General features: G+C 43.2%; 1 protein-coding gene across 11 annotated transcripts in view; it reads left to right on the top strand.

Annotated features, from left to right (window-relative positions):
* The window catches only part of NAV3 (neuron navigator 3), an 805,693-nt gene that overhangs the window by 641,338 nt on the left and 139,261 nt on the right, over positions 1 to 25,094 (top strand). For all 11 annotated transcript variants that reach the window (XM_068276636.1, XM_068276638.1, XM_068276633.1 and 8 more), the window contains 2 exons: positions 20,985 to 21,117; positions 23,282 to 23,546. In XM_068276636.1, coding sequence (XP_068132737.1) covers positions 20,985 to 21,117; positions 23,282 to 23,546 — 398 coding nt within the window. The remainder of the gene's footprint in view (positions 1 to 20,984; positions 21,118 to 23,281; positions 23,547 to 25,094) is intronic.

Raw genomic sequence — 25,094 nt, 5'->3', positions numbered from 1 at the left:
GAGTTGGATCTGAAATGTATGAGGACCGGTCAGAATTCTACCCACAACTCTACCAGAGATATAATCCATATGCTGCTGCCTAGGAGGTATCACACATTTTATTTGAGTGCAATTTATATTTTTAAATATTGAATCTTTTATTGTTTATAAAGTGCTGACTTCTACCACAGATGTTTACATACTTTATAGTAATGTCAATAACTGCCCCTCAGAGGGCTGCACAATCTAATCCCTACCCTAGTCACATGTCCATCATAGTCTCAGACCAATTTTGGAGGAAGCCGATTACCGTAACTCATCTGTGTGTTTTTGGAATGTGTTGGGGAAGCTGGAATACCCAGAGGAAACACAAGCAAATACGGGGAGAACATACAGATAATGTCTAGTCACAGATTTGACCTGGGGCCTCAACAATACAAGATGAGTGGTAGCCACTACACCACAGTGCCACCCAACTATTCATCATTCCAGAAAATGTTACATGATTGTCTTCTTTCTTTTATGTTTTTCTGCATAATTTCCAAGCATTTAGGACTACTCTAGATCACCGAGTTTGATATTTCTATCAGAGTTTTTGGACTACTCTTGATATGAATATCATTTGTAATAAAAAACAAATTCTTTAGAGATACCCTATAGTAGCACTGAGCTTAGTGTGCTGTAGCACAGTTAGTATTAGTTTTACTATTGTGTGTCACACCTGCACAAGCATGTAGCCAGGGAAGGAAGCCTATATCCCATGTACCCTATATGAAGAAGAAGAATGCTTGTTGCTTCTGGATATCCAAGTTTGCTGTTTTACTGTGGTTTCAGTTTCTGAGTATGTTGTTTACTTCCTCCTAGTGCCTTCGTTACAGGTGCACACTGAAAAATATTAAACACCACAAATAACTGCTAGAGTTGTGTATTTGGTTTTCTGGCAGGTGCTTCATTTCAGTATTCTTGTTTGTGTTATTAACACATCATCCTAAAGTAACACTGAAATGAGAGGGATATGGAGGCTGCTATATTCATTTCCTTTTAATTTTTTCTGGACCGCCTGCATTAGATACTTACGCCGCACTTGTGGCTGTTCTAGCCTGATGCGACATAGAATCTACGCCGGTCCGCCGTTTCCGCTCCCGCCACGATCGTGCGCACACGGAGTGGGAGATTAAGCTGCCATATGACAGCTGAGCTGACATCTCCCCTCAGTGATCAGCAGCCATCGTATATGGCTGCTGATCACGTGATCACTACGATCGCCGGCGGATTGTAGTGATCACTTTGACAGCGGCGGCGGCGGCAGGGGGGAAAGAAGAGGATCCACTCACCTCCCTGCCGTTCCAGCGATGATCGGTGCCCCCCTCTGCTTTGGCCGGCATCTCCGCTCCTAATGTCGCTCAGCTCCGGGTCCCGGCTTGATGACGCCATCAAGCCGCGACCCGGAACTGAGCAGCATTAGGAGCAGAGATGCTGGCCGGAGAAGAGGGGGCTACTGCGGCTCATCGCTGGAGCCTGGAAGGTGAGTGATGGCTGTTGGCGAAAGGGGAGACACCTGCCACCATGGGGGGACACTGCCCAGCCAGCCACAGAGGGGATCCGGCCACCTGACTCCCCCAAATGCGTGCACTCCCCCACCGCAAAATGCCTGTTCCTTAAGGGGGGGCTAGGCGGCCGGTCACGAAATGATTAAGCAATACCAGTTGCCTGGCTCTCCTGCTAATCCTCTGCCTCTAATACTTTTAGCCATAAACCCTGAGCAAGCATATGCAAATCAGGTGTTTCTGGCATTATTGTCAGATCTGACAAGATTGGCTGCATGCTTGTGTCTGGTGTTATTCAGACACTACTGCAGCCAAATAAATCAGCAGGGTGTCAGTCAACTGGTATTGTTTAAAAGGAAAAGCTATAGCTTCCATATTATTTTCACTTCAGTTGTCCTTTAAAGAAAATCTGAAGTGGATATATTTATTTCCTTTTAAACAATGCCAGTTGCCTGGCAGTCCTTTGGCTGCAGTAAAATCTGAATCACATTCCATAAACAAGCTTGCGGCTAATTTGGTCAGACTTGGATCAGAAAATTTGACCTGCATGCTTGTTTATGGTCTGTGGCTATAAATATTAAAGGCAGAGTAGCAGTAGGATAGTCAGGCAATTAGCATTGTTTAAAAGGAAATCATATTATGACATCCTCCATATTCCTCTCACTTTAGATTCCCTCTGAAGGGAAGTTGGTAGAGTGCATCTGCAATATGTTTGTGAGAGTCATGGTATGAGGTTTGATATTTAGCCTTGCGCATTTACGTGGGTGTCCATTGTCCAGTGTTTAGATCTTCTAGTTATGATACATGACTTAAAATCCTACCGTTGGCAGCGTATATAGAACAGAGAAATTACCACCTCAGGTGCTTTTCTATTTTAAGCTTCACGAAACTGGAGAGTAGACTAGGGAATAAATCTATGTCATGAACTGCTTAAAGCACACATTTCTCTGCAGCAGTGGCCAATCCATCACATTATTCACAAGAAAAAAACTCATAGGTTAGCCCTGTAAACCTATATTTTACTTAACCTCCCTGGCGGTAAGCCCAAGCTGAGCTCGGGCTATGCCGCGCAGGAGGATTTCTTTGGCTCTACTGGGGCGATTCGCCCCATTCAAAGTGCTGTGCGCGCAGCCAGCACTTTGCTAGCCGCGCGCACAGCTTGATCGCCGCCGCTCTGCGGCGATCGGCCGCACGCAGCGGCGAAAGAGGGCCCCCGCCAGAGCCCTTCGCTGCCCGGACCAATGAGTTCCGGGCAGCGCTATGGGCTGGATCGGGTGCGCCTGACGTCATCCCGATCGTCGCCATGGCGACAGGAGAAGCCAAACAGGGGAACGCGTTATATACGCGTTCCCCTGTTTGCTATTGATGCCGGCGACGATCGCACTAGAGGGACACATGCGCCCTCTAGTGGTGTTTCATGTAGGCTACCACTCTGGTAGCTTTACATGAAACAAAAAAAAAATTAAAAAAAAAGGATTTTTGCCAATTTTGCAAAAAAAAAAAATTAACCTCCAGGGAGGTTAATGCTGTTAGAAATTAAGATTGAAATAAAACAATAAAACAATGCTGATTAGTGTTAAAACAGTTTGTGTTCTTTGACCATAACATAAAAGTTTGTCCCCTGTTGGTTTATACAGTAAAATGTAATAACATTAGAGCCCAACTCCACAAAAGTAATTGTTTTAGTTTTGTATAGTGAAGAAAAGAGATTTTACCAGTGTCATTGTCACTGTGTGGGAATAATCCCTTTAGTTCCAGTCCTTACAGATCATGATTACAGCAAACCAATTATGTATAGCATAACGGTGGCAGCATGGTGGCGTAGTGGTTAGCGCTCTCGTCTTGCAGCGCTGGGTCCCCGGTTCGTATCCCAGCCAGGGCACCATCTGCAAGGAGTTTGTATGTTCTCCCCGTGTCTGCCTGAGTTTCCTCTGGGTACTCCGGTTTCCTCCCACATTCCAAAAACATACAGATAAGCTAATTGGCCCACCCCTAACTTGGCCCTAGACTACAGTACTTACACTACATAATACATACATAGACATATGATAATAGTAGTTATTAGATTGTGAGCTCCTTTGAGGGACATATATATATATATATATATATATATATATATATATATATATATATATATATATATATATATGTATATATATATATATATATATATATACTGTACAGCGCTGCGTAAGATATTGGCGCTATATAAATACTAAATAATAATAATAATAAATAGTAAAGGTGCATGTTCACTTAAGCACAATGTATGACCAATAGTTAAAAGATTAGTAATGTTCTATTAACAATGTTCTACTATCAGTTTGCCTATTACCTAACACTTACCCCCTCCCCCCCTTCCCCAAACCCCTATCTATATGTCTAACATTGATCCCCCCCTCTTCTAGCATGCCCCTATATCTAACACTAACCCAAAAGAAATCCTAAACTATTATGGCTATATTCTCCCTAACCTATGCCCTAACACTAAACTACAGAGCTTGGCTATAACATAGTGGACCCCTTGGTGCCAATATCCGGAGCTCCACTTTTCTTTCATTCAGAGCTAAAGTGTATGGAGCTGTTGGGAGTACAATGTAACTAAATTATAGTGCTCTCGTCAGTTCATGGATGATTCCAGTTATAACAAGTGCATTAGTGCCTTTAGTTGCAGATTTTCCTGAAAGCAAGACTGCCATGCAATCCAAACTTATATTCAGTCAATGAAATGCTTCCCAATCTAGCATTTGAAAAGGAATTGTAACCAAGTATTGAACTTCATACCAAATCAGTAGCTGATGCCCCTTTTCCCATTAGAATCTTTTACCTTTTCTGGTATAGATCATTAGGAAATCTATATGGCTGATCTTTTGGTGAAACCCCTCCCAAAGTGTGATGTCAGGACCTAGGTCACACTGGGAGTCTTTTAGCATTGTGGAAATAAAGGCTATTTCCAGCTGCCTAGCAACCAGTATGTCCCTCTGTGTATATGTATAGCTATAAAAATAACAATAAAAAAAACCCTTTTAGCCTATCACATTGTTAGGGGGTGTGGTTATAGATTATGGCAGTTGGTACTTTCTATTTTTTTCATGTCTCCCAGTAGTAAAGATGATTACATGCAGGCTGATTGTGGCTCAAACGATATGAACAAATTTACATGGTGAATATTAGTCATTTCTTGATCTCTCTTCTAATTTTTTACTTCTCACTTTGCAATGTATTTATTTATTTATTTTTTCCTCTTTTTGCTAAAGTTTATCTTAAAGCGTTAAAATGTAAGTACCTGAAAATGTCAGTGAAACTTGAGCTGCATGAAGTGGGATGCTGCGTCATGCAGAGCAGCTCTGTGGGTAGGCAAGCACTCATGCTGAGCAGAGCGCATTCAGTACATTGAGTGGTGGGAGGTGGAAGACAGGCTTACTGTGCTGAAGCTGCCTATATCAGACATGGGCATCCCAGGCGGGGAAGAGAGGAATAAAGAATACATCAACACATACTTCACTTCTTTTAAAAGTACTCTTGTGGTATTTCATACCCAGACTTGATGTATCAGAGGTTATTACACCCACTGTAGAAAGCTTACCTGGATTTCTGCATTCAATAGCGATGCACCTCAAATGGAGGTAGAGACAGATTGTGAACCCTCATTCTCGGTTATATGTCTTTCAGTTTAAAAAACTAATCACAGTGCTAAAATAGACAGAGAGCATCAACAGTATAACAATTTACTATTATGCCTGAGCGATTTTAGGTTTTCACTTTGGAGGCCAGACGACGGCTTTGAAATTTAGCGGCTGTTCATTTAGATACATTCTTGGTTCAAGAAGCATCATGAAAACAAGAACAGTCACATATTCAACGGATGTTCAAATTAATTTAAATGCATGTTCATTTTTGAAATGGAAAATGTTGCCATGAAGGACAAAATCACTATAGAACATCAAAATATATCATGTGAGTTATTTGTTAGACTTCAGTGTCTTGAAGGAGGTCATCATTGTGACTTTAACCCCTTAGCAGCCACATATAGCAAAACTATATGTGCACTGCAGGGCCAATTTTTTTTTCTACCAGTGGGGGAGTGTGCTCTTCCCAGCCTGGCAGGGTATGCAGAGCGGTGCAGGGAGCTTTCATATTTACAGTTTCCAGTCACCTGGATCAGCTTCTCCTTCACCGGCTGCGCTTCAATGCCGACATCCTCTTCTCAGTTCCAATCACATGATATGACATGTAATCATAACCCATGGGTTGGTGTCTGCATTGCAGCGCTGCCCGGTGGTGGAAGAGGGGTGATGAAAGAGACTCTTTCATCACCCCTCTTCCACCATTAGGCATTGCTGCAATGCTGACACCACTCCCTGGGTCATAATCACATGTCATATCATGTGATCAGAACTCAGAAAAGGATGCTGGGAGTGCAGTGACGTGGGTGAATGACGAGGAGGAGCCGATCCAACCACCCGGAACAGGAAAATAAAAAGAAGCTCCCTGCACCGTTCTGCATAATTTCATTAAGCATCAAAACAGCTTATGCCATTGGAAGACACCCTGGCACCATGATCTAACTCGGGATAATGCAAGCAGGGCTATTAACAGGTTAACCTGCTGTGGTCTTCTTAATACATCAGACAATATATGGTATATAGTTTCGATGGGGGATGGGGGGGGGACTTTTGCTATATCTTTGAAAGTAATTAAACAACCAGATTCACACTCACAGCCTGGGTGAAGGTGTGAGCAGGGGTTTCAGGATCCCAAATATACCCACAACAGATTCAAGTTTCCATTTTCCAAAAACCTCTTTCCTCAATATAACCAAATTGATTGCTGAAGTCACACCTAGCCTATCCTGCTAGGACAACTAACTAACATACACAAAAACTAACATTTATGTGAATGGTATTTATATGATTCCTATACCGTACACTGTTTTCATTTTGATGCTGAAGCCAGCGAGAAAGAAGTAATGTAACCATGGTCAGGCCTCTTTTCTACGAACAGTTGAAGGCATTGAATTCACAGCCTGTCCGCTGCTCTAATCCACTGGCCAAGTGCTTGTTAGTGCTCTGCGCGGGCAGTCGATAAGTGCTTCCCCAGTTGGTGCTGAAAGAAGTATTTATCCTTTCCAATAGCTCTACTGCTAAGATATTGTAGTGGAAAAAGTAAGATTTTGTAATAGAATATTCATAGTTACATAGTTACATAGTTATTTTGGTTGAAAAAAGACATACGTCCATCGAGTTCAACCAGTACAAGGTACAACTCCAGCCCGTCCCCCACATACCCCTGTTGATCCAGAGGAAGGCGAAAAAAAACCCACATGGCATGGTCCAATTAGCCCCAAAAGGGAAAAATTCCTTCCTGACTCCAGATGGCAATCAGATAAAATCCCTGGATCAACATCATTAGGCATAACCTAGTAATTGTAGCCATGTATGTCTTTCAACGCAAGGAAAGCATCTAAGCCCCCTTTAAATGCAGGTATAGAGTTTGCCATAACGACTTCTTGTGGCAATGCATTCCACATCTTAATCACTCTTACTGTAAAGAACCCTTTCCTAAATAAATGACTAAAACGTTTTTCCTCCATGCGCAGATCATGTCCTCTAGTCCTTTGAGAAGGCCTAGGGACAAAAAGCTCATCCGCCAAGCTATTATATTGCCCTCTGATGTATTTATACATGTTAATTAGATCTCCTCTAAGGCGTCTTTTTTCTAGACTAAATAAACCCAGTTTATCTAACCTTTCTTGGTAAGCGAGACCTTCCATCCCACGTATCAATTTTGTAGCTCGTCTCGGCACCTGCTCTAAAACTGCAATATCTTTTTTGTAATGTGGTGCCCAGAACTGAATTCCATATTCCAGATATGGCCTTACTAGAGAGTTAAACAGGGGCAATATTATGCTAGCATCTCGAGTTTTTATTTCCCTTTTAATGCATCCCAAAATTTTGTTCGCTTTAGCTGCAGTGGCTTGGCATTGAGTACGATTATTTAACTTGTTGTCGATGAGTACTCCTAAGTCCTTCTCCAAGTTTGATGTCCCCAACTGTATCCCATTTATTTTGTATGGTGCTAGACCATTGGTACGACCAAAATGCATGACTTTACATTTGTCAACATTGAACTTCATCTGCCATGTATGTGCCCATATAGCCATCCTATCCAGATCCTGTTGCAATATGACACCATCTTCCTGAGAGTTGATGATTCTGCACAATTTTGTATCATCTGCAAAAATAGCAACATTGCTCACTACTGCATCTACTAGGTCATTAATAAATAAATTGAAGAGCACTGGACCCAGTACAGACCCCTGTGGGACCCCACTGCTAACAGTCTCCCATTTTGAGTACGATCCATTGACCACAACTCTTTGTTTTCTGTCCATTAGCCAGTTCCCTATCCATGCACACAAACTCTTCCCCAGTCCTTGCATCCTCAACTTTTGCACCAGACTTCTGTGGGGAACAGTGTCGAAGGCCTTTGCAAAGTCCAAGTATATCACATCTACAGCATTCCCAATATCCATATTAGCATTCACTACCTCATAAAAGCTGAGCATGTTAGTCAAACAGGACCTGTCTTTAGTAAACCCATGTTTATGCTGAGAAATAAGATTATTTTCTACTATGAAGCCATGTATAGTATCTCTTAGTAACCCCTCAAATAGTTTGCATACAACTGATGTTAAGCTTACAGGTCTATAATTTCCTGGATCAGATTTTTTGCCCTTCTTAAATAATGGGAAAACGTGGGCTGTACGCCAATCCACTGGGACTCTGCCAGTTGCAAGAGAGTCACAAAAGATAAGATAAAGGGGCTTACCTATAACTGAACTTACCGTATTTTTCGGACCATAAGACGCTCCTGACCATAAGACGCACCTAGGTTTAGAGGACAAAAACTACGGAAAAAAAATATTCTAAACCTGGTGTGTCCATGGTGCAGAGGTGGCTTTTCAAGCTTCTCCCCTCAAACGGTTTACATCTCCTAAGTGCAGTATACAACCCCTGCTGCTTCTCCAGCTAAAGTAACCCCCCTCCCTGCCACCACCAGCTAGACTAATATGCATTAGCTGTACTAACCACTGCTGCCCTCAAAGTACACTAACCCACTCTGCCACCACTAGCTACACTGACAACTGAAGTCCTGATCCCAGTCCCATGTCACCTGAGTGGCCCTTCCTGGGCACAGTGTCACCTGAGGGGCCCTTCCTGGGCTGGGCACAGTGTCACCTGAGGGGCCCTTCCTGGGCACAGAGTCACCTGAGGGGCCCTTCCTGGGCACAGTGTCACCTGAGGGGCCCTTCCTGGGCACAGTGTCACTTGAGGGGCCCTTCCTGGGCACAGTGTCACTTTAGGGGACCTTCCTGGGCACAATGCACCTCCTGAGCACACTAAGAAACCAATACACACACCAAACGCTACCATCACTTGATGACCTCAGTGAAGGGACAAACGGGACAGGTGTGCTGCAACAATGAAAAACTAGAAGCATTACAGCAGCAGCCACCTCACCTCCATGTCGATGAGCTCCTCTGCTCTGAAGCTGGGACTCCGGAGCTCGTCCTCTCTTCACAAGCTCAGCTTCAAACATGTCATGCGGTGCAAACATGCACTACCTGCACTTCAAGTAGCACCTCAGACGCTGACACCCCATCTTCCACTAGGCCATGCGGTGCAGACACATACTCCGTCTTCCTGGATTCATCAGTCAGCACCAGGGCCTCTGACATCCCCGTCTTCCACCATGTCACACGGTGCAGGCCCGCACTCGTCGGCCAGCACCTTGGCTGCTGACACACCCGGCTTCCATCATGGCACTCAGCACAGACACTTCCTCCGCCCGCACAGCCCGGCCCGACGCAGGAACAGTGAGGGTACTAGTGTCGGCGGAAGCAGGAAGAGACCCAACACCATGGACTTGGCTCGCTGGCAGGAAGGGACACATTACGCGGCGGACCCGGACTGCTGGCAGGAGGGGACACATCACCGCGGCTGACCCGGACTGCTTGGAGGAGGGGACACATCACCACGGCGGACCCGGACTGCTAGGAGGAGGGGACACATCACCGCGGCGGACCCGGACTGCTAGGAGGAGGGGACACATCACCGCGGCGGACCTGGACTTCTTGGAGGAGGGGACACATCACCGCGGCGGACCCGGACTTCTGGCAGGAAGGGACACATTACGCGGCGGACCCGGACTGCTGGCAGGAGGGGACACGTCACCGCAGCGGACCCGGACTGCTTGGAGGAGGGGACACATCACCGCGGCGGACCCGGACTGCTAGGAGGAGGGGACACATCACCGCGGCGGACCCGGACCTCTGGCAGGAAGGGACACATTACGCGGCGGACTCGGACTTCTGGCAGGAAGGGACACATTCCTGCGACAGACTCGGACCGCTGGCAGGAGGGGGCACATTACCGTGACAGACTTGGGCCGCTGGTAAGTGGCAGAAGGGGAAACAATATTGTGGTCTTGGACCGCTGGCTGGAAGAGGGGACCATACAGAGGAGCCCGAGTGCTACCTAGAGCAAGAGGGGGACTGGAGCGCACCAGCTAGTGAGAGCTTCTCACAAAACTCGCACACAAAATTCTGACATTCGGACCATAAGACGCACAGACTTTTCCCCTCCACTTTTGGGGGAGAAAAAGTGCGTCTTATGGTCCGAAAAATACGGTAATTCCCTTAGGACCCGAGGATGCATGCCATCCGGGCCAGGTGCCTTGTCTATTTTTAATTTATTTAGTCTTGCCTTTACTTCTTCCTGCGTTAAGTATTTAATATTACAGTTAGAAGATTGAGACTCTTCTGCCTCTGTAATTTGCAACAGTGCTGTTTCCTTTGTGAAGACAGAAGCAAAGAAAGCATTTACTAACTCTGCCTTACCTTGGTCATCCACCATTGAGTTCCCACCCTCATCCTTTAGGAGTCCTATACAGTCAACCTTTCTTTTTTTAGAGTTGATGTACTTGTAAAACTTTTTTGGGTTAGATTTGATATCCCTAGCGATTTGATTTTCAGCTTCGATCTTTGCCAGCCTAATTTCTTTTTTACAATTTTTATTGCACTCCTTATAATTGCTTAGTGCAGCCTCGGTCCCCTCCTGTTTTAGGACCTTATAGGCATTCCTTTTCCTCTTCATTTTATCCCTAACCTTTCTATTCATCCATAGAGGCCTTTTTTTTATTCCTAGACATTTTGTTTCCATATGGGATATACATACTACAATATTGATTGAGAATAAGTTTAAAAGCTTGCCATTTCCCTTCAGTGTCCTCCCCTTGTAGTACATTATCCCAGTTCACCAAACTTAGTGCCTGCCTAATTTGATTGAACTTTGCTTTTCTAAAATTCATAGTTTTAGTGGTCCAGCTGCCCCGTGGCCTATCCGTCACCAGATCAAACGTTATCATGTTGTGATCACTATTTCCCAAATGTTCTTGAACCTGCACATTTGATACATTATCTGGTCTATTAGAAATGATCAGATCCAGTAACGCATTCCCCCTAGTTGGTTCCGTTACCATTTGAGTCAAGTAATTGTCCTGTAGTGCTGCCAGAAATCTGCTGCTTTTACCAGAATGGGTAGCCTCAATACCCCAGTCAATGTCTGGAAAGTTGAAGTCGATCATAATTATGACCTCATTTTTACTTGCAGCTTTTTCAATCTGCTGTAGTAATCGCAGTTCTGCAGCTTCATTAATAAGAGGTGGTCTGTAGCATACCCCAATAAGCAATTGACAACTTTTATTTCCACCATGAATATTTACCCAAACGGACTCCACATCTTCGCAATCTTCCTCCATCTCATCGTTGAGGACAGCTGTAAAAGAATTCTTAACAAAGAGACAAACCCCTCCACCTTTTTTCCCTGTTCTATCCCTCCTAAACACATTGTATCCTTTTAAATTAGCTATCCAGTCATGGCTTTCATCCATCCATGTCTCGGTTATTCCCACAATGTCATAGCCTTTGTCATTCAGAATGAACTCTAGTTCGTCTATTTTATTTGCAAGGCTCCGAGCATTGGTTACCATGCACTTTATATTTTTACCACCACATTTACCAATTTTGTTTACACGAAATGGGCTACTTGAAGTTTTACCAACCTCCTTAATCTTTACACTGTCCCCACCCCCCTCTCCACCCCCCATAATGTTAGGCTCCCACTGTCTTTTTACCTTATCTTGTCTACATATTAAGACTTTATCCTCCCGCCTCCCCCCAGATCCTAGTTTAAAATCTCCTCCAACCGTTTAGCCATCTTTTCCCCCAATGCAGCTGCACCCTCCCCATTAAGGTGCAGCCCATCCCTGCTGTAGAACCTGTAGCCAACTGCAAAGTCTGCCCAGTTCTCCAGGAACCCAAACCCTTGCTTCCTACACCAATTTCTCAGCCACTTACTTAACTCCCTAAGCTCCCTCTGTCTCTCAGATGTAGCACGTGGCACTGGCAGTATTTCAGAGAACACCACCTTGGAGGTCCTTGCTTTAAGTTTATCTCCAAGTACCTGAAAATCATTTTTGAGGACCTTCCATCTCCCACTAACTTTGTCATTGGTGCCAGTGTGTACCATGACAGCTGGGTCTTCCCCAGCCCCACCCAATAATCTGTCAATTCTTTCCGCTACATGCCAAACCCGAGCACCCGGGAGGCAACAGACTGTATGGCATTCATGGTTTCTTCGACAGATTACCCTATCTGTGCGCCTAATAATTGAATCCCCTACCACCAGTACCTGTCTAGCCTTAGCTGCACTCCTATTCCCTTTCTCGTTACAGCAGTCTGCCCCTTGGTTGCTAAGGAGCACATCCTGCTGCAGCATTGCTACTCCTGAATCATCCTCCCCAATATTACGCAAACAAGCAAATTGAGGCATTGTCTCTGTGTTTTACTTTTTAAAGTACACTTAATTAAATCAGGTAAAAACGGTGCAGGACAAGTACAGCCAAAGATGGTGCTGCCTTAGGAGGCAACAGTAAAAGCCACGATTAGTAGCAATGAACAGTAATTTTGGTATCCGAAAAATAGCAGGCCCCCAGCACCAGTGTGTGTGTGTGGTGTGTGAGAGAGAGAGATTAAAAGGAATCTAAAGTATTTGGGCCCTTATCTGTCTTAAAAGGTACCTGAAATAAGAAAAAAAAGTTACTTACCTACCTCAGTAGAGGGTGGCCTCTGGATAGTCTGGAGACTTCTCCGATCTTACGCCCCTATTTTCCTGCGCTGGGACCCTTTGAAAATATTCAGCAGCAATGTCAAATATGATGCTTATATGGCGTACATCAAAAAAGGGCGTCGGGAAGAAAGGGCGCGGGGTGTAAACGATAAGCAGTAATACAAATATTGTGTTGTATTTCGTTTACAAATAATGCTTTACAAATTTAGAAATCATTAAATAATGTGTATAAAATCGTCAATTGTGAAAACGTTAATCTTCCCTGTTTCAAAAGTAAAACTTTTATTTACGTTTGTTAAAAAAATGATAATATATGTTTAATCGTTATAATTGTATATTATTGTGAATAACCTTCATTTATCGTTTCTTCTTATAATAAAATCTGAAAATATTGTTTATAACGATGATATAAATATAACTAGGTTCGTAATAAGTGTTGTAAAACATTAGTAAGTATTACTAAAATTTTATTAAAACTATACCTAACCTTACTCTCACACAGAACCCTCCCTGTACCTAGCCCTAACCCCTAGACCCCCCTGGTGGTGCCTAACCCTAAGATCCCCTGGTGGTGCCTAACCCTAAGACCCCCCTGGTGGTGCCTAACTCTAACCATCCCCCTGGTGGTGCCTAACCCTAAGACCCCCCAGGTGCTGTGTGAACCCTAACCACCCCCCTGGTGGTGTATATTGTACTGTAACTATACCTAACCCTACTCTCATACAGAACCCTCCCTGTACCTATCCCTAACCCCTAGACCCCCCTGGTGGTGCCTAACCCTAACCACCCCCCTGGTGGTGCCTAACCCTAACCACCCCCCTGGTGGTGCCTAACCCTAAGGCCCCCCCTGGTGATGCCTAACCCTAACCACCCCCCTGGTGGTGCCTAACCCTAACCACCCCCCTGGTGGTGCCTAACCCTAACTACCCCCCCTGGTGGTGCCTTACCCTAACCACCCCTCTGGTGGTGCCTAACCCAAACCACCCCCTGGTGGTGCCTAACCCTAACCACCCCCTGGTGGTTCCTAACCCTAACCACCCCGCTTACTGATCGCTTTATTATGTGGATAATAAAGTTTTACAAATAGTGACTGTAAAAAATATATTGCAATTTTACGTTACATACTGATCGCTTTATTTTGTGAATAATAATGTTTTACAAACAGTAAGGGATAACATTTTAAATAATGTTTTAGTTAAATACAATAAATATGTTAAGTATTGTTATAAACGTTATTCGTCATGGGAGCATTTTCTAAACTTAAATCATCACAAGCACAGTTATAAAACATTAAAAATCTCTGGCCGCCCTTTGTAAAACTTTAATAATCTCCGGCGCCCTTTTTTCCTGTTCGGCGCCCATTAAACGATATTTATTATTGGAGTGAATGGCGGCGCCCTTTTTGTCCACTAACTGCCGGTGCCCTTTTTTTTCCTGTTGCCGCTTATATGTGTCTTCCCCTCCATGTATAAGCAAAAACTGCGCTGCAAAGATGGAAAGTATGGCCTGCACAGTAGCATAGAACTGATTGTGCATGGCTTCTTGCTTCAGATTTTCTAAAACTCTGGGGCCCATATGCAATTAACTTTTTCTCCTTTCTCCTGTGTTTTCTCCTAGGTGATATTTTTACCTCTTAAAATGCTTTTTAAACCACCAACTAGTGATTCAATACTCATAATAATTTTGACAGTACTTTTTCACTTTTTTTTGGTACTTTTTCAGTTGCAAAGAGCTAAAACATTATTTAAAAAGAAGTTGAAAATTATCTCCTAGGAGAAAACTCAACACAAAAAGTTAATTGCATATAGGCCGGTTCCTTATTCAGTTAAATTTTTCGCCTAAGTTCTCTCTTAAGAGATAATTTTTCATCTTCTGTTTAAAATTACTTTTCATCACTCTTCAACTGAACAAATATCCAAATATAGGTGAAAAATAACTATCCACATTATTTTCTTGCTTACTGGTGCAAGAAAAAAACAAATACATATTTACATTAAAAAAAAACATCCCAGGAGCCATCACAGTCCACCAACAGAAAACTCTGTTGGTGGGCAGAAAAGGGGGAGGGGGGGGATCACTTGTGTACTGAGTTGTATGGCCCTGCAGGGAGCCCTTAAAGCTGCAGTGACCTAATTAGTGAAAAATGGCCTGGTCACTAGGGGGGTTTAAGCCTGTGGTCCTTAACCTTCCTGGCGGTAAGCCCGAGCTGAGCTCGGGGTAAGCCGCCGGAAGGCACCGCTCAGGCCCCGCTGGGCCGATTTGCATATTTTTTTTTTTGCTAGCTGCGTGCAGTGCCCGATCGCCGCCGCTACCCGCCGATCCGCCGCTATCCGTCGCGCCGCAGCCGCCCCCCCCCAGACCCCGTGCGCTGCCTGGCCAATCAGTGCCAGGCAGCTCTATGGGGTGGATCGGAATCCCCTTTGACGTCACGACGTCGATGACGTCGGTGACGTCATCCCGCCCCGTCGCCATGGCGACGGGGGAAGCCCTCCGGGAGATCCCGTTCTTTGAACGGGATCTCCGGATCTCCGATCGCCGGCGGCGATCGGAGGGGCTGGGGGGATGCCGCTGAGCAGCGGCTATCATGTAGCGAGACTTTGTCTCGCTACATGAAAAAAAAAAAAAATTAAAAAAAAAAGATTTGCTGCCCCCTGGCGATTTTTTTGCAAACCGCCAGGAGGGTTAAGTGGTTACGCCAGAAATAACCCATATACCATGGTGCAGATAGCACAGTGGCAGCTGCTAATCAGTTGCTGCTGCTGCTGGCATAACGGTGGATGCTAATCAGTGGCTGCTACTGTTTCTGGCATAAAGATGGATGCTAAGCAGCGGCCGCTACTGTTACAGTGGTGTCTGATAACCTGTAGGTGAGCAAAGGGGAGCAGCAACACAAGATGGCCCCTGTATGTGGCACTTTGGCAGCTATGGCCTGCAGGCCGCATTGAATTAACAAATTTGGAGCTCTTTGGGAGCCCCCCAGAAAAGCCTCAGTGTCCCACATTTGCCTCCCCCCAGCCGGACTTTGGACATGCCTGTCATAAAGTAATACCTGATCATGTTGATAACATTTGAAATCTCATGGTAATAATATTATCAATTATTGTTGGTTTTCTAGGAAACCATTTATTGGCTTGTAATTTGAGGAGGTGCTAAACAGGCAAATATCTAGAAAAATGTTCCTTCAGGTATCCTGAAGAAGAAAAAAACCCTAGATTGCATCTGCTTTTATCTACATAAGTTTTTTTTTTTGTATTTTGATTAGTCTTAAAATGAATTCCGATGAGTTGGCACATTTTGAGAGTACATTGCAAGATGCCAAAATGATGTCAGTTTGCCTTTTATATTCTTCTTGCATGTGTCTTAACCTTTCAACTTTAAATTCATTGCTACTGTTAAGGCAATTTTAAAATTGTTCTGCAAGATTTAATGAACCATATAATTACCCTATTAAGTCACTCATTGCCTTACATCTAAGTATATGTAATTTAATCCTAAATGTGATTTATAAACTGAGATTTCATGATCATAATATATAAAGTCCAGCTTACAAGAGGAGGTAGAAAAAATCTTTCCAACAGGGACAAAGATACAATAATAAACGTTTGAAGAAAGGGCAGCCTGTGTTCCCATTAGATGAAACATCCCACACTCTCTTAAAGAGACACTGAAGCGAAAATAAAAATTATGATATAATGAATTGGTTGTGTAGTCTAATATTTGTTTCCAGTACAGGAAGAGTTAAGAAACTCCAGTTGTTATCTGTGCAAATAGCCATTGAGCTCTGCGACTTTGAAAGTCTTCTGATTCGGTTATCTCAGCTGTATTGTGTTTTTATTTTGCAGAAAACAGTTCAGGATAGGTCAAAAGTTCACTGCCTGTTCTGCAAAAACTTTTAGAATGCTGAGCAATGTGTAAACTGCAAGTATTATGCTTCTTGCACACAGGAACGTTACAGGCGCACGTTAGTGCAGCCTGTAACGCTCCCCCAACACACAGCAATGTAACACAAGTGGGCTGTTCACACTGCCCACATTGCTTTACATTGTAATGCAGCAAAGTGCTGCATGCTGTGCGTTCTACGCGGCTAAGCCGCGTTAGACTGTTTGCACATGCTCAGTCATGTTGGGGAGAAGGGAAGAGCGGCCGGGCACATGGCTAATTAATATTCACTGCACTCAGTGACGTGCAGTGTTTACTTCCTGGAGCGGCCGCTCTGTGCGGCGATTGGCGATTGGCCGGGCGGGACCACGTGATGACGCATGCGTCCAAGAGTACGCATCACGGCATCACGGACGCCAGAGTGAGCTGCACAACGCGGCTCACTACAACGTCCACACCAGAGAGCACCAGGCGTTGCGTTAGGGGCACGTTATGTGCCCTATAACGCCCCCTAAACGCAACGTCCTGGTGTGTAACTAGCCTTAGAGAATGATGCAGTGTTATAAAAAAAAAGCTGTATAACTGAAAATAAATATATGAGAATATTTTTTTGCTACCAATGTTCTAGTAATTACCCCTACTACACAACCAATTCATTATATCATAATTTTTTTTTCGCTTCAGTCTCTCTTTAAGAAACAGTTTTACCAGCTGTGACGAAGACTGCTCTAAAGTATAGTAGAATTTTTATGTCTTCTCCATTGTACAGTAAAAGTTTGCTTGAGTTGAGCTCTGTAGTTGCTATATGAAAACAGCTGTATACAAGACTGCATGATTGACAGCCATACAGTCTGGGTGCAGCAATGTCTCAGAAAAACAAGGTTCTTGGGGGCCTCAGCTGGTGATATGATGTATATCTGACTTCTTCACCCCGTGTGATCGAGCCACAGCATCTGTATATGTTCTGTATGAGCGGGGGAGGGGGGCAGGGCTGGGATTTTTTCTATGTCCAGCAAACTTTGAGGAGCTGTTGGGTTTTATTAGGATTCTTGTTTGATAGAAACAGCAGTGCATTCCAGTCTGCCAAGCGATATAGTACACCAACTTATAAACTGATTTTTGTCAAAGCATTGTTTTTTGCAACTTCTTAGCACCAAGCTGCAGAAAAGCAATCAGTAGGACTTTGCATTTAAGTAGGTAAGTATTGCTGATATACGACATTAGTAATGTCAGGGAGGGTTAGAACTTGATAAAAGCGGGCTTACTGTTAGACTCTAAATCAGTGGAGTTAGGTTACTGTTAGGGTTATCTGCCAAAGTTTAAAAAATGTTTTTGAATTTGTGCTGCATGTGCCGTGTATATAAAATATTGTTGTATAAGAATCACTATGCGCTGCTAATTGGGACATGTTACTCCTTTGTATTGTCATAAGCTGTTTTTTCTTTGAAAACCTCAATAAAACTACCTATTTGAAAAGAAAAAATGTTTTTGAATTTTGGTTTTGGGAAACATGTACCACTGTCATGCTGTTGACACCCAGCTATATTTATCTAGTCCTGGCATGACAGTCCTTACTTTAACAATAAACAATTGATTAGCAAAATTGCAGGAGTGGATGAATAACAAATGGCTGAAACGAAATGCTGACAAAAAGGAAGATTTTTTTTAACCAGAAGTATGTGCTTGGGAGATTCCACTCAGTCTTCACCACCAGTCCACCAGGGCAATGGTTCTTTAGCTATGCTTCTCTGCACCCCTCCCCACAAACCAAATAGAAGTGCCATGGCAGGACCTAAAGTATCCATGTTATGCATAAAAACCCAGCAGTGTGAGTTTCAGAGAAGGTTACAATTTTTCACAGAGGTGTGAAATACTGATATCTAATTATCGAAAGAATATGGTTGCAATTGTTGCTGGAGGCGGTGTCATCAGCTTTTATGTTTGGCGACATTTCATTTTTGGTGGGTAACTTCTCTTTTTTCCATAAAACCAGTATTTTTTTATTGTCTTATGTGCTTTCTAAGGTTACCTTTTATATCTCAAGGTCACACGCAGCTGAGTGCAAAAAATAATAGGGTATATGAGAAAAATACAACTTTTTTTGTGTTAATAATTGCTTTGTGTACCAAAAGATTGTTTCATTAAATATTTCTGGAAGCCAAAAACATTTCTCACCTTGTGAACCGATCAACATACAGTACATATAAATTCCAGCTGTTGATAGGATTATTGGACCTTTGGCCGACTCTGTATCTCTTGACTTTATCTAGAAGAAAGTACAAGATTTAACAAGCGGTTAAATGCGTCGGGAACCCTTTTCAAGGGTTTTATCCCCCTGTGACTGTAAGCAATCCAGAACATTTGAGTTGCCTCCACACTTGTGCATCAGAATAAATTGTTTTTTACAGAATGTTCCTTTGCAGTCATTTAGAGTTAAACTTTTCATTACAATGGCTCTTACTTAAAATGGCATTACCTATGTGTGAGTGATGGATCCCATTTTCTCTGCAGTCCGCTCATTTGTCACGCTAGATAAATGTTATCTCATTCCAGGAGACCTTGGCTAAAAAATAAATGGTTGCAGTGCATATTCAAAGGCTTTGATAAATGTAGGCAATTTAGAACGTGTTTTCTTTGTAGTGAACATTTTTTTTTCTATTTGTACCGTATATTAAATTGGTTTATGTAAAATGACTTTATAAAGGACATTGTTGGGCTGTGACTGGCAAAGATGTGAACTGTGACAGGAGGGTTGAACTGTGGCTCATGAAGTCCACATCTCTGAGAATGACTTTATTGTGCTTTGCTGGATATCTGCAGAACTAATGCCATCATGCTTTTACAGAGCATCAACTATGTTCCAGCCCAGCCATGCAATCAGCTCTTATTTATTCAAATTCTTTTTTGTATTTCTTATAGCGTTAATGTTATTTTAATGTATTTCCCAAAGAGATTGTGTGTGATTGCCATAGGCTACAAATTGACTTATAATTTAGTTCTGCTAGGAAGATTTTATTTCATAAGCTATTAAAATTGTGTATAGTTATGATTGTTTGAATGGAGATGTATATGTTAGGAATTCACCTGGAGGTTCCCGCAATGCGACCGCTCCTGACAAGAGTTGCGTCGGGTCCTCCACTTCTGCATGCCAACGGCCATCCTCTGCTGGTGATGCGTGCACTGGGGATCGCTCTGCACATACTGGTGGGCGGATGTCTCGCTCCTCTCGGCCACAGTATGGTCTGAAGCGGCGACAGAGGTAGTGTCAGCTGACAGGTTAGTCAGCTGACAGTGGTTTATTTAATAAATATAAAATGTGAATGCTGTCCCTGGCCGGAGTTGAACCCTGGTCTCTCACGTCAGAGGTGATACCTTTGACCAGTATGCTATAGCTAATACACAGCCAGGAGGTTTTGTTAGTCAGCTGAGTAGTTAGCCAGCTAACATGTATTGCTACCTGTGTCAGCTGATCTCTTCAGCTGACACTTAAACAGGATTATTGCCTGCGTGTGATTGGCTGCTGTGTGCATGTGGTCGACCACTGATTGGTTGCATGAAGTATTTAAACCTGCTGAGTGCTTCCTGTGATTGCCCGTGATAGCTTTGGCTGTGTGCTTCTGCTGGGTGTGATTTACTGCTTATTGATTACCTGTGAACCGACCTCTGCCTGGAATCTGACTACGCTTTGCCTGCCGCCTGAACCGACCTTCTGCCTGATCCCTGACTATTCTCTGATCTCTGCCTGGACCGACCTAGGATTACCTGACCTTGATTTCGCCTGCTCCTTGTGTACCTCGATGCTTCTGACTGCACGTATATGACCTCGGATTGTTACTGGACTCTGCTTATCTCCTGTTAGGTTCTGGTGAGTTACATAGTTCACTCTACATTCAGCTCCTATACCTTGCACCTACAAGACCTGGGTGTAACCGAAGTCAGGCAGGTGTTGTTTCCTCACCTCCCGTTCAAGCGGGGACGCGCCACATAGGGTGAAGAAGGTGGTGATAGATTGGGGCATAGCAGCTGAGCTGTGAACTGATAACTTGCCAAGCCTGACATTACAGTATACTTAGAGTGTGATTCATTTATGGTTCAGTATATGACGGTAGGTGTTAAGGGCCTAGCTAAATATTAGGACGTTGGTACAAAATGTATAACATCATTTATAAAATCAACTTGGTTGGCTTTATGCTAATTGGCAGCTGCTACTGGCATAGTGGTGGCTGCCCCCCCCCCCCCCCCTTCACTCACCATGCCTGCCTACCATTAACTTTCCCTTTTGCTCTTCCTCCACTTTCTCACCCTCTCAGATCAAAACTCCTATTGTGATTCTGCAGTGTTTAACAGTCTGGAGGATATCATGTATTACTTTTTTTTTTTTTTACAGTTGGGACGATAGCAGTTCTGCAAGCAGTGGCCTTAGTGACACACTTGACAACCTCAGCACAGATGACCTAAATACTTCCTCTGTTGGTTCTTATTCTAACACTGGATCGCCTAGGAAAACCAATCAAACCCAAGTAAGCTTAAAAACAGACTATGAAAGCATGAATAAATGATCTCTTATTTATTATCACAATGGACTACACCACTATCAAGCTGCTGCTATGCAGCAACTCCAAAGAACACAACCTCTTTAACTTCGTCCCCCTCTTAGTGATTAGACAATAGTTTGGGGAAGGTGGAATTGGGAAGGTTGTGTTCACAGGAATTGCATGTTAGAGAGGAAGCCCGGCAGGAGTGATTGACAGGTAAGCAACAGTGAGGACTGGCAGTCCTTTTCAAAGCCCCTCACTTACAGGATTACACACGCTTTGGCCAGAAGTCACAAATGTCTTTTCAATCTTTGTTAGCAGTCATAGGTGGCTTCAAGTACCAGCCAGCAGTCATAGGCGACTCCAATATCTGCCAGCAGTCACAGGTGGCCCTTAACATTGCCCAACAGGCAAAGGTGAGGTGGCTCCCAATATCAGTCAGCAATCATAGATTACCCCATTATTGGCTAGCAGACATAGGTGGCTTCCGATATCTGCCAGCAGTCATAGGTGGTCATATTCTTAGAAGTTATCTATATCTCTATCAGTGGTCACCACCAAGTACTAGACAGCTAAGTAAATTATTTGAGTTAGTATCATATTTTGTGGGATGTTAAGAAACAACAGGGCACTGAAAGGCAGGAGATGCACTAGTGAGCACTGAAAAGCTGGGGTGCTGGAACTTTGCCATGCTATTTTTGGCATCGCCTGCATTTTTTGGCATTCCTCCTTCCCAACCTATCATGCTCCTCCAAGGTCCACTTAGCTGTGTTTGCACCTCAAGCCAAATGGTCCCAGTCCTCCCTTTGAAGACTGTACACAGACGTGACAAAAAGCAATAGGGCGATGCTTAACCCCCATATGAGCTTACAGTCTATGAAAAACTTTAATCAAAAGTTAATTTGGATGACAAGACCCACGCAGATACAGCACACATGAAAAATTAGACAAAGCAGCGACATATTTCGAAACAAAGTTCAAGCCTAAATTTTACATCAAAACAATACTACATAACTACATCTATTTGAGGATTCAACACTAATCGTTCCTGTTGTTCTTACAGTAAAGAATATGCACATTTCTTATTTATTTAGATAGAAAAATGTTAGTCCATTATAAAAAGAATTGTACGTTGGAGACTCGAATACTTAGAGACGATGAAAGGAGGACATTTTTTTTTTTAAATGAAAGGAAAACAAAAAGCCAGGGACTAGCAATAGAAATAGTATACATTTACTATTTATACTATACCATACTATACTATATTATGAGGTACAGACTAACCAGCAAGCTCATGGTGACCCAGAACTCATTGGAGTGTGTAAGGGACTACAATGGTCCTAAAAGCCCCCTTACTAAGATGTTAAGAAAAACAAAAGTTTGCTTTCTTAAAACAGAAAGAATTTGTGATAATTCAGGTTGGAGTGAGCTTGAGATGTCTCCCAAAGCATCACTGCTGAATATATGCAAATTAACCATTGTACCCTTAGAAGCTAAACACACCTCCAGAGCAGTGATGCTCTGGGAGACATCTCAAGCTCACTCCAATCTGAATTATCGCAAATTCTTTCTGTTTTAAGAAAGCAAACTTTTGTTTTTCTTAACATCTTAGTAAGGGGGCTTTTAGGACCATTGTAGTCCCTTACACACTCCAATGAGTTCTGGGTCACCATGAGCTTGCTGGTTAGTCGGTACCTCTCGGTGTTACAGGCCCTACTGCATAGAGCCAAATTAATTCATGCCATGCACTGATGAGGATCAAACAATCCGAAACAGTCTGTATGCATTAACAAGCTGACACATCATTGCATTCCAGCGGTTCTGGATGTGTGTTTAGCTTCTAAGGGTACAATGGTTAATTTGCATATATTCAGTAGTGATGCACTGGGAGACATCTCAAGCTCACTCCAACCTGAATTACCGCAAATTCTTTCTGTTTTAAGAAAGCAAACTTTTGTTTTTCTATACTATACTATAAATTCCTTAGAGGCTCTATGGTCATTGTGGCTGATCAGTAGAAGACAGAGTTGTCAGTGCATTTGCATGTCATAGAAAGAGGTATAACATTCTGAAGGAGAGCTGTGTAGTCTACAAACACAACAAAAAATTATCTATGGTAGTGACTGTAATATTTTTTTACTTCATGCAGTTAAAAACAGATGCTGAGAAGCGTTCCTTGACAGGGCTGGAAGCTTGGTCTCATGATGATTTGAAAAAACAAGATGATGAGTATGACATCAACATGGAGTCTGGCAAATGGAAAGGTTTATCATCTGGGTTGTCTGAAGACTCTGAAAAAGGCGGGCAGAAATCTCTTTCTATATCCCAGACTGGGTCATGGAGGCGAGGCATGACTGCTCAGATTGGAACATCATCAAGACACAAATCAGGAAGTAGCTCCCTAAAAACACCAGGTATGAGAAGGCCTAAGTATTGAATCAGGCTAACATTTACCAGTGATTTAAAATTGGAATTGATGAGTGAAAGGGTGAAAGGAATTCTATCTATATCTGTAATATTTTAAGCATTAAAAGCAAATGTCATAAAAAAATACTTCCTCGATCTCTTAAGGGTATACATTTAAAAATGAAAAGTGCCACATGTTAAAATGATTGCAAGATGTACACGCTAGTAGAATGTCAGTAAATCTCCTTTTACTATTAATAGTAGCATATTGGTAACTTTACCGATATTCTGCTATCTCCTTCCCTAACCTAATTCTCACATTACCCTTCCCTACCTTCACATATCACCCTAACCTCAACCCACAGCTATTACCGCTATCCTGACTGTGTCTCCCCACCGCTAACTCATTTTGGCACCAACTACTGCCGCTAAACAGAGTTCAGCTACATAGTTGCTGGATTCTGTAGTAAATTACCACCACTCCCACCACTCAACAAATTCAGTTACATAGTGGCTGTACTCCATAACAATTCACTGCCACTCCCGAAGCTAAATAAACCCGCTATCGCCGCTACTTGTGGAAGCCAGAGTTTGGCTATTTTGTAGTGGAACTCCGGTACCCAAATTACTGCCCTGGTATCCCCATAGCTGCAATTTTCACAGTGTCCTATGACAGGGCCCAAATTATCAGGTGCGATCTGTGCCCAAACTAACTAATTCACTCTAAAGGGGTCCACATTATTTCTGCAGCTTTGCACAATCAAGGGCTGAAAGCTGTAACTTTAATAAATAACATCAGGTTTGAAGAAACATAAACCTCACTACCTCATCTGCTAACCCCTTTGTTTACTTCACAAGTATCTCCACCCCACTACTCTCTAGACTGTAAGATTGCAAGGGCTGGGATTCCCTTGTGTTTCCTGTTTCTGTGCATTTTATAAAATTAACATCTATCAGTATTGGTGATGATTCCAATCAACACATCAATTCTATGGGCTTGATTCACTATGCAGTGCTAACCTACTTAGCACGTCTAAAGTCTTTAGGCACGCTAACCAGGGTGCTAAGTAGGTTAGCACCGGTTTTCTCAATCAGATCGCGTGCTAAATACCGCGCGCAAAGTCCTATGCGCGCGCTAAGTCCCATAGGCTTTAATGGGCACTTCGCGTGGAGCGCCCTGCGCTCTGTGCAGTCCGCGCGTAAAGTTTTACGCGCATAAAGTTTTGCGTGCGAAAAGCTCGTTTAGATGTGCTAAGGGGGTTTTCACAGGCGTGCTAACAGTTAGCACCTCTTTGTGAATCAAGCCCTATGTATCTGTACTTGTGCCACTGGTTGTCTTGATTGTATGGTATGTTGTATCTGTGCTCACCATTATTGTATGTTTTCATATTTTAATTATAACAAATTTTAATTATAACAATTAATTGAGTTTCTCTGAATCTAAAGCTATGTATTAATTTTTCTAAAAGAGGGTGTGGGAGGTACATCTGAGAAGCACACTCTCCCTCTCTATTAGCTTCAGACTGCGCATCTTCCCTGTATCTTTCTAGTGGCAT

The sequence above is a fragment of the Hyperolius riggenbachi genome, chromosome 3, assembly GCF_040937935.1.
Source record: "Hyperolius riggenbachi isolate aHypRig1 chromosome 3, aHypRig1.pri, whole genome shotgun sequence".
Lineage (NCBI taxonomy): Eukaryota > Metazoa > Chordata > Amphibia > Anura > Hyperoliidae > Hyperolius > Hyperolius riggenbachi.
Note: the sequence above shows the minus strand (reverse complement) of the source record. Positions and strands in the feature narration are given on the sequence as shown.